Genomic DNA, 10,331 nt, shown 5'->3' with positions numbered 1-10,331 from the left:
TTGACATAACTGGTCAATTTACAATGCTACATATCGTGGGTTCTATCACAAAATGTCTCATTTCATGAGTCAGAGATGATGCAGTTTGAAAGTTGCACTGCAGTCTATGGCATTCAACACCCGAAAAATGCAGGCCTGACCTGTTTACATGCATGTTTCCGGATGCTTTGGACCCAGGTGTAAATTTCAAAACTGCATCTTGTCTTGCAAAATATGTAGTGAGGCGGATATGTGACATATATTGGATGAGATGTTCACTTCTGGCAGAAATCATGAAAATGGGTATATAGGGGGTCAAAGGTGTGCTGATTTCAAAAAGTTACGGATACAAGTCATTTGGCGGCCATCTTGGAATTCAAAATGGCCACCATTGGAATATATAGTATGTTGAATTTCTCCACTTGTGAAGGTCACAGGTTGCTAAATTTAGTGGCATTTTGTAATGCCAAGGGTCCCAATAAAGGTATTATTAATCATGATAGCTGTTACCTTTTTGTCTTCTTGAATTTCAAAATGGCCGCCAATTCAAAATATGTTTACCGTAATTATTTTAGAATGTGTCTCCATTGGTATTATGTGAAGACAGCACATAACAACTCAACTTTTTGCTGTAAAAGGTTGTGTGGTATCAATAAGTTCAGGGGACCTTTCTGAACAACCTCTAGGTAGACAACTCTGACATATGCTACTGAAAAATATGGCAGCCTTTTTTTCAAAATGGCCGCCATTCAAAACTATTTTGACCATCTCTCAGTCCACATTGTACATAGAGTTGTGGTTTTTTATGGCTATACCCATGTTTTGGTAAACAAACAAACTCAATATTGCTCATTACATATATCATTGAGCCATCTGGTGATGGAGAACAGCACAAACGTCGATCAGCATTTTGAGAAGTTCAACAAGAAGAAAAAACTCTTCCTGTCTGTAGAGCTAATGATGCATAATAGTAAGTACACCAAAATATATGCCTTAAGTTTGGTATATCCCAAATATACAAGTATTACAATTTCTGTACTTATATCCACCATTTTGGAGGCAATATGGCTGTCATATTTGTGGCCATTTTGGATTGTTGGTAAAGACAACGACGCTATGTAATATCTGATTACTCCAATAGATTCTTTGACCCCAGAAACCTGGGCATAACCACCAAAATCTCAACTATTTGACATTGTGGGCTGAGATATGGTCAAAAATAGTTTTGAATGGGGGGGGGGGGCGCTACAAAAACAGTGAAGATAATTGAGGACTTGGAAAACCCCTTCGCAGAAGATGGTACTGAATGTTTACCTCAGACACCATAATGCCATATGTCAGATGAAGTTGTGCACGCTGTACAGACAGTCAAGGAACTTCGTGATACCCAACACCATGTCGTACTGATGGCCAAGCACTTCGTGTTCCTGACAACACAAGAATCCCAAGAAACTGGAAAAGTTTCCTTCGTGTGGATTCCATTAAGCATGTTAAGACTTTTCCGGTTTCTCGCTTCTGCTATAGCAACAGTCTTGGTAACAGAAGGTAAATTGCTCCTGATCTACAACCAATGAAGAACATGTTTTTTCAAACCCACCATCAGAAGTACCTGAACTTCAACAATGCAATCTTGAAGAGGCCGACTACATGATGATGATGCATGCTATGCATGCCCTTCATGGACACTACGAGAAAGCAATGATACTTGCCTTAGATACAGATATCCTTGTATTAGTCATAGCAATAGCAAGGGTAAAAGGGTGTGAACTGTGGCGGCCATTTGGACATGGATCCAACTTCAAGTACATATCGGCACATGGTATTGAGCTGTATTGCCAATCAGCCAGGCACATAATCATGGGACCTTTTATTCATGCATTGTGTTTCTGGATTGGATACCATAACATTGTTTAGCGAGATTGGTATTAAGAAGACTACGGTACCTGAAAAGTATAGAGATCGTTGCCACAACTAAACCAGTCTTCAAACGCATATGGGTGCCCTTCATGGAGACCTCGAGAAGCAATGATACTTGCCTCAGATATAGATGTCCTTGTATTAGCTATAGAAACAGCAATTATTTTACCCGGGTGTGAACTGCGGCTGGTATTTGGACATGGATCCAACTTCAGGTACATATCGGTACACGGTATAGGCACATATTGGTCATGGGGGCGCTCGACGGGCTTCTATTCATGCATGCTCTTCTTCTGGATGTGATACCATATCATTGTTTAGCGAGATTAGTAAGAAGACTGCCTGGAAAGTATAGAGACCGTTGCCACAACTAAAACCAGTCTTCAAACGCCTATCTGAAGCTCCACAAACAATAACGATATGGATGAGCTAGAGAGGTATGTTGTTCTCCTATATAAGAGAACATCCTCCCTGACTATTAAAGTGAACGAAGCAAGAAGCGTAATGGAACGTCAGGTTGAGAACATTCCTCCAACTAGGTCTGCACTTGTCCAGCATGTCAAGCGACCTGTATTCCAGACTTGTTTCATTTGGGACAACCACTAACTTCCAATCCAGTAATTCCCTCTCCTTCAAACTGCGGCTGGGTAAAAGAAGACAACACAACACAATGGGCTTCTGTTTGGACAACACTTCCAGAAGCATCCAAAGCATGTAGTGAACTTGTCAAATGTGACTGCACGAGGAACTATCATGGAATATGTAAATACTATAATGCAAATTTGAAATATTCTGCGCTGGTCAGTGTGAACAATAATGACGGTATAACTCCAGTGGCGTGTCCAGGGGGGGGAGCTTTGGGTGCTGAAGCCCCCGCACTTTGTTAAAAATCATGTAAAATCAGCCGTTTTTTGGCGATTTTAGCCATCAAGCCCCCCACATAAATCTGAAAGAGGGGCTGAGCCCCCCGCAGGAAAAGATCCTGGACACGCCGGTGAACTCTAATATCCAATACCAGCTAATTCCAACAGTCTTATAACAGAAAACTTCAGTATTAAGGTTGTTATGAAAATGGAAATGTACATAATTATTATTCAATCATTTCAACATATATTCAATGAACAGATCTTGATAACATACTACCAAAACACATACCAAACTAGTTTGGAAAGGCAGCCAATTTAAAATTCAAGATGTACAAGTTCACTGAAACAGCTCTACTATTTAATAGTGGTATTTGCTACCCTTGATAGGACTACCGACGGTTGCCAAGCACCATTTTACTTGTGATCCTCACAGATAACAAAGGATACTGTTGTATTCAAATGGCGGCCATTTTGAAATCAGATATGTCTGAAATCAAATTATAAGGTAGCATTTTTCATGATTACAATAATATAATTATATAATTTATATGGGACCCTTGGCATTACAAATATAGGTATAACCACCAATCTTAGCATCCTGTGATCTTCACAGGCCAAGATATTCAACATACTATGTTGAAATGGCGGCCATTTTGAGATCCAAGCTGGTCCCTTAAGGTAACAGTTTTCATATTTAAAAGTACTTTTAATGGGACCCTTGGCATTACAAATATAGGTATAACCACCAATTTTAGCATCATGTGATCTTCACAGGCCAAGATATTCAACATACCATGTTGAAATGGCGGCCATTTTGAAATCCAAGCTGGTCCCTTAAGGTAACAGGTTTCATATTTAAAAATACTTTTAATGGGACCCTTGGCATTACAAATATAGGTATGACCACCAATTTTAGCATCATGTGACAGGCTGATATATTGAATATTCTGTATATTTCAAGGGCGGCCATTTTGAAATCCAAGATGGCGGCCAAACGGATACTCGTATCATTTGTATCCGTAGATTTTTGAAATCAGCATACTTCAGAACCCCTAAGTACCAATTTCTATGATTTCTGCCAGAAGTGAACATCTATTTCACATATCCGCCTCACTAAAGTCATTGTGACCAAATGCAACAAGGTATGACATTTTTAATTGGACCAGATGTGTAAAACACAATGGGCTACCAATAACTTACAATTAAAAAAAAATTTGTATGAAACTTTTTATTTTAGTCTTGAGGGGAACTTAGAACAGTTTAACTTGTGCGACAAAAGATGTAGGATGTGCAAGCCTGGTAAAAAATCTGGAAATGGGTCTTCATGAAAAATGTTGAAAAACTTGGAAAAACAATTAACCCTGTCCAGCTATGGGTGCCAGCTGTTAAACAGTACAATGAGGAAAATACATACAAACTATATTTGCACATTTTCTGCCATGATCCATTTTAATTTCCATTTTTAAAACCAACCAACTTTACATGGGCAACTCAACTACCCAATGATTATTTAACACAACAATTTTTACACACAGACTGGACATGTATAATACATCATTCATTTTATATATTAATGTTTTTTCATTCAAATAAATCATTGTTTTCTTATTCATTTGAAAATACATTACGTGATAAACCAGTCATCAATTCACATTTTATGTATTCGGCAATTGCTTCTCCATTAAAATTATGATAATGCGAAAAGGCTCAACAAATAAGTTTGTTGCCTGCACATATTTTTCTTAAGAATTTGCAATCCATTGTTTTAAAACTAATGCAAGGGATTGCCTGCAGACTTATTCTTGCTATCGATACTAACCCGATTATTGTGAAATCTGTATCTATAGGACTATCCTAACTACAGGACCACCATGACTATTTTGACTGCTCAGTGCCGGAAGTGGGTAAGTGCAATAGCTGCCCTGTAAACATTTGGCAATTTACAAACAGAAAATTGTACTCATCTACACATGGCAGCTAATGCACGTACCCACTAAGCAGCCGATTTGGCCTTCATGTCCCAAAATGATGACAAACATAACATACTACATGTATAAACAAAACCACAGCAACTATTTCAACACTAAAATTAGTAGAAATAACGACATTCCTATGACTTGCTTTGCTTAAAATTTGTCTAGTTTTAAACTACAGTAGAAATTTCAACTGAATGAAAAGAACGTGATTTTTCGTGACGTACGCCAGCGTGCATAACGCGGAAGTGAATCCAACAATGCAACTCACTTGTGATTGATTAGTATTTTAATTATTGTATCCAAGATTGTGTGTTTGTGTTGTAGTTATGTGATATATGATCGCGGTTGGATCGCGTACAGTTCATTCAATTGAAATTTCTAGCATAGAAGGTTCTTATTTGCACATTGTTGCAAAGTACTTTGTTAGTTTTCCCTAGTTCTTTATTCTCAGTAAGATTTTGCAGGCACTTAAATTAAAATATACAAAGTTCTTGCTTTGTTTGACCGTTCTTCATTTTTGACTGCCCAATTGCATACTCGACTGAAATAAACTGCAAGGTAAAAAAAAATACAATTTTGAAAGCCTACAATGATATCTTAAAATAGAATAGATAAAATACAAACATAAATATAGTCAACTACACTACCAGAATTGGTGAACTGTATCTATCTGCAAATTTAATTTGTCCATATTATTGGCCACATACGACAGATTATACCTCAGGAGTACATGTTAGACCCAACATTCACGCTTTACTGTTGCATAGCAGTCAGTTTTGTGTCCAATGGGTAGCTTGGGGTTTGGGCTCCCTAGAATAAGGGGGAGGCTAACCCCTCAGCCCAATAGCCTACTTATTCTGGACACACACCTATCATTCCACTTCAAATGGGCACACTTTGATCTTCAAACCATTTGATATCCTCCTTTTGTGTAAATTATATATGGTCCCAAATACAAATTTTTGGTTGGCTTGAATTGGGATGTTTTCTTTATACCATTATAATTGGTCACATTTAAGGGTCAAATTGCTCTACTGTTTGTCATTGTTTCCACTATATGAGACACATAACACACTAGACTCCCTCGCAGGGGTAGCGCTAGAACTAAACACTCCAGTGTCCGCAGGGACCCCTGAACTTGCAGAAAATTAAAAAGTAGGGGGTCTGGAGTAGAATTTGGTGAGTCTAAGGTGCACAAATAAAGCATAAATAGTATGTCTGCAATAGCGCTAGATTGAAATACTGGGGGTCTGCAGGGACCCCTGAACTTGCAGAAAATTTAAAAACAGGGGGTCCGAACTCTATTTTGGTGAGTCCGGGACTCCAAAAAGCAACCTAGCGCTACCCCTGCTCCCTCGGTTTGAATTACAATAAGGTGTTTTGCATAGCTTTCATTTCGTTGTCATCTACTTCCAATGGAATTAATGTACATGTATTAGCACATGAACCCACCCCAACACACAGTAATTACTTCATACTCAATCCTGCATCGGAATCAAATTTAGTAACACAAATATCTGGATAGCAAATATATCAATTGCTGTAAACAAGCAAGGCTGGCCTTAAGTCACCATCCATTGTTTGAATATGTGAGCACTACAAAACCAAATTATCCTTAGTTGATATTTAAATATAGATTATATTATGTTACCGCAAGTTCACACACAACCTCACGAAACCAAAACATCAAAACAAACATAATTCCTCCTTCCTAATCAATGAGTAACCATACAACACTTTGTTTCAAATGACTTGTGTACAACCAGTGTCTGAAATAAGGAAAATATGGAGGTTGTCCTGAGGACAACTAAAGTATAAATTCTGCTTGTCCTCAAAATGTGTTATATTTTTGAAGGTAAAATATAGTGGTTGTCCAGGGGATAAGTAGATAGCCCAATCTGGTTGTCCCCAGTGATATTTGGACAAGAGGATAAGTGCTTATTTCGAACACTGTACAACTTGTAATTAAAAGATACACTCTTTTGGATATGATCGAGAACACTCATGTGATGATCAGATAGCCATCTTATTCTTCAAAATTGATGAAATATTTCCAAACTTACTGACCCTGAGGATAATATAACATTTTGGTAAAATAGTGTTGACCTTGTGTGACAATACTTGGACTGACAAAATATATCATACAACAAATCAGTTTTCAATACATTCATACCACAGTTAATTTGTTAAGACCTGGGTAGAACTAAAAATAATAAAAATAATGATACTTGGAATGCTTTGGGAAATACAAATCAACATTATACTTCAAAAATAGCACAGTTTTGTTCAATATAATAATATATTGGGAGTTGGGAGAAATTTTGTGATGGAAGAAAAGATGCATGACAATGAAATGCAAAAGTTTGACTGGTTAGTGGTACTGCTTGCTTTAAAAACTATCGGGTTATCATCTCACAATTTTGCCTGCTTGTGTGTCTCTGAGGATACTTTGGGCATAATTATGTTCATCAGCATTATACAAAATGTACAAACATTGAATAACATTCGCTCTGTTTACTTGGATGAACACTCCAAATAAATTACAGCTGTTCATTCATCTCCACCTTCATATTGCCTAGAAATCAAAAGGGATCAAACTGATAAATCACATATTTTATACATTCTTTTCCAGCCAGCAGTATGATAATACCGTTAAACTTGACTAAAGACAATAGAAAGCTTGCGATTTCCAAACATATATTTCAAACGCTCGTGCATCTATCCCATGATTTTGAATAGATGCAGGTTTGAATTGTACGTTTGGAAATCGCAAGCTCTCTACTACCTATCTGCTTTTTCCCTTGTAGAACAATGACAGGTTTTTTTTTATAAGTCTGGCCAATATTAGTATATAAAACAGTCAACTTGGAAACCATGACATGGTGATTAAAGGATATTGGAGAAAAGTGTGACAATTCTCTTTTGACAAAAAAGCAGGGATGTACTTTAACACCAGGCTGCCAGCTAATTGCTGACAACTTTACTGTTGAGCTCTTCCTATATTTAATTCTTGGACACAACATGTACATTAGAAAGCAACAATTGCATCCCATAAGCGTATGATGTTCAGGGTTCCCGCACCTTGACTTTTAATGGACTTTCCAGGTCCAAAAGCATGATTTTCAAGGACTTACCACAACACAAAAATCATGATGCGGCTCTCCATGCGGCATGTATTAACGAAAGTGACAGCTCCTCTCCACTCCCCAAATTTTGTCAAAATTATACTTTTACAAAAAAAATGTAGGTTAAATTCCAATTTTCAAGGACTTTGTGCAAATTTCCAGGACTATCAAGGCCTTGAAAAGGTGTTGTCAAATTCAAGGTCTTTCAAGGACTACGGGAACCCTGGACATTGTAAATTACACACACGATTTGAATCAAATAAATCAACCACACAATGTTGTAAATAGCAGCCGGTTGCGGAGGTCGGCATTTCTGCGAAATATGCACACACATTGACACAATGCATCCTAGAATTAAATATTGCAACAGTAGTTCAACTGACTGGTCGCGATTTAACATGCTCAATAACACTGCAGAACATCGGACAGGTAAATCGTAGTTCCTATCGGACTTGTAGTTGGAAAAGGTATATAATTGGCTACCTGCCCATATATGGCTAGTGATTTTCAAAGTTAAGGTACCCCCCTGCAAAACAGATAAGAGCAGCTTATTATAGCATCTGGACAAAATACCAAATGTAATCACAATCAAGACACAGCAATGAGTGCACAGTTTTTGCGCAAGGAAGCCAAATCCATTCATATGATAAAAACATGTAATAAAAACGCCTTGGTTGATGAGCCGCCATAAAGTAATTAGTTCTTTTCTTGTATTGAGATGCATATAGGGGTGTGCATGCCGGTTGGTTAGTGCTGTCTGTATTTCATGTAAAAAAATGCTACTCCGACTACGGCCACTCCAGCTCCTGCTAAAAGCCACCACTTCCTCTTGGATGTCGGTGGTGCATTTTCTTTTCTACTTGCTTGGGCAGCTTTATATCGTTCCTGAAGAAAAAGAAAGAACACAGAAACTAGTTAAGAATCTTTATTTTTCATTCCCTGAAATTTTTAGTTTCTACTACTGAATTTATAGAGCTTAGAAATATGTAGACATGGAAATGAAATATCCTGGTACATGATGAATTATGCTTGATCAAAGCTCAATGCACTCTATTCCATGAATCTTATGATAGAAATTTTTCCAAGTTTGTCAATGTGTGTACTCTGTAAACTATAACTTGATATTGATGCTGTTAAGACACTAACTTTCAACCATTGAATCATATACGGTAAAGATTCACCTAATGATGCATATGGGCTCCCTCGACATAACTGGGATATTAGGCACAAACTGCAAGTGCCCTTCCATAAAAATCCCACCTAAATATAAAGGCACATTATCACATACCTTTAGTTCTTGTTGGGATTTTCAGAGCAGGAAGCTCTCTATTTTAAATTTACTGCTAAGGTAAAGGAGCCCATGTGTGGCATTAGGCAAATATTTACGGTACATGTTTTCAATGCCTACTGAACATCAGACCTCAAATTAAGCCATGTTGCATCGCAATGGGCACTTCAAAATTTGCCTGTTGTGATACAACTTTACAGTGCGGTGTAAAATTGCTATACAACTTTTAAATGATAAGCATTCTATGGCACCTCATGCTCATACGCCTGTACTCTTGTGACATTTGCACCTCAACTTAAGTTGTTATGGGAGGGATTGAACTTTTTAAAAAATAATTATCACAGTAAATCCATATTTAGTACATATAACAAGTATGTCTTAACAGAAGTAAAAATATTAAGAACATTTTTTTATGCATATTAATTAGCTAATTTGCATATTTAATTAGCAGAAATCGTATAAATGTCAAATGAAAGCTTTTGAAATGATCTAGAGCTTCCTCTTGGTTTAAAAAACACCACAGGTTAAGGGGGTTAATACCAGGCATAAACTGATTTTGAACAATTTTGAACCACATGGATGTTTGATTTTCTGTCCTGCTGAAAAAAAGCAAAGACTTAATGAATTTCAAACCAAGACCATGCCCTAGCTTATGGTTTAAAGAGTATTTCTGCCAATTTTGAGCTTTGTAGGGGGTGTACTTTTGGCACCACATTTTTTCAAAGCCCGATATTTCAGAAAATACAGCATTTTCAGGAAAAGGGGAAAAACATTAATTAATTAGGTTATTTTTTAATTGAAAATCATGATTTTTATATCCAAAATTAGTCTCTGTTAGTCAGAGCAACTCTATGTGGTACATACACAATTTTCTGTCAAAATATGTGTTTTGTTCAGCTTTGGTTTTGATAATTGGACATAATTAATGAATTGGGGCAACCTTAATAAGTAGGGCACAATTTGAAGACACATTAAGTTAGAAAGGTCACTTCGGGGCCTGCTCAGTAAGAATGTAATCATCACAGAATTGATTATTAGAAAAGACATCTCATCTTAATAACTTCCATGGTGTAACTTGGTTACCATGACTACAAGCAGCAAACAAGCTTGGGCAAAATACTGGTCATGTTAAATCCAATGGTACATGAGTCATTCTTGTTACAAGTAGGCCTACTGCAAA

At 37.1% G+C, this 10,331-nt stretch overlaps 1 protein-coding gene across 1 annotated transcript in view; it reads right to left on the bottom strand.

Moving 5' to 3' along the window:
- Positions 1 to 4,304: 4,304 nt before the first annotated feature.
- Positions 4,305 to 10,331, bottom strand: part of LOC140153199 (synaptojanin-2-binding protein-like) — a 28,292-nt gene continuing 22,265 nt past the window's right edge. Inside the window, exon 4 of the mRNA XM_072175881.1 lies at positions 4,305 to 8,748. Coding sequence (XP_072031982.1) covers positions 8,611 to 8,748 — 138 coding nt within the window. The 3' untranslated portion in view covers positions 4,305 to 8,610. The remainder of the gene's footprint in view (positions 8,749 to 10,331) is intronic.

The sequence above is a fragment of the Amphiura filiformis genome, chromosome 5 (genome assembly GCF_039555335.1).
Source record: "Amphiura filiformis chromosome 5, Afil_fr2py, whole genome shotgun sequence".
Classification (NCBI taxonomy): Eukaryota; Metazoa; Echinodermata; class Ophiuroidea; order Amphilepidida; family Amphiuridae; genus Amphiura; species Amphiura filiformis.
Note: the sequence above shows the minus strand (reverse complement) of the source record. Positions and strands in the feature narration are given on the sequence as shown.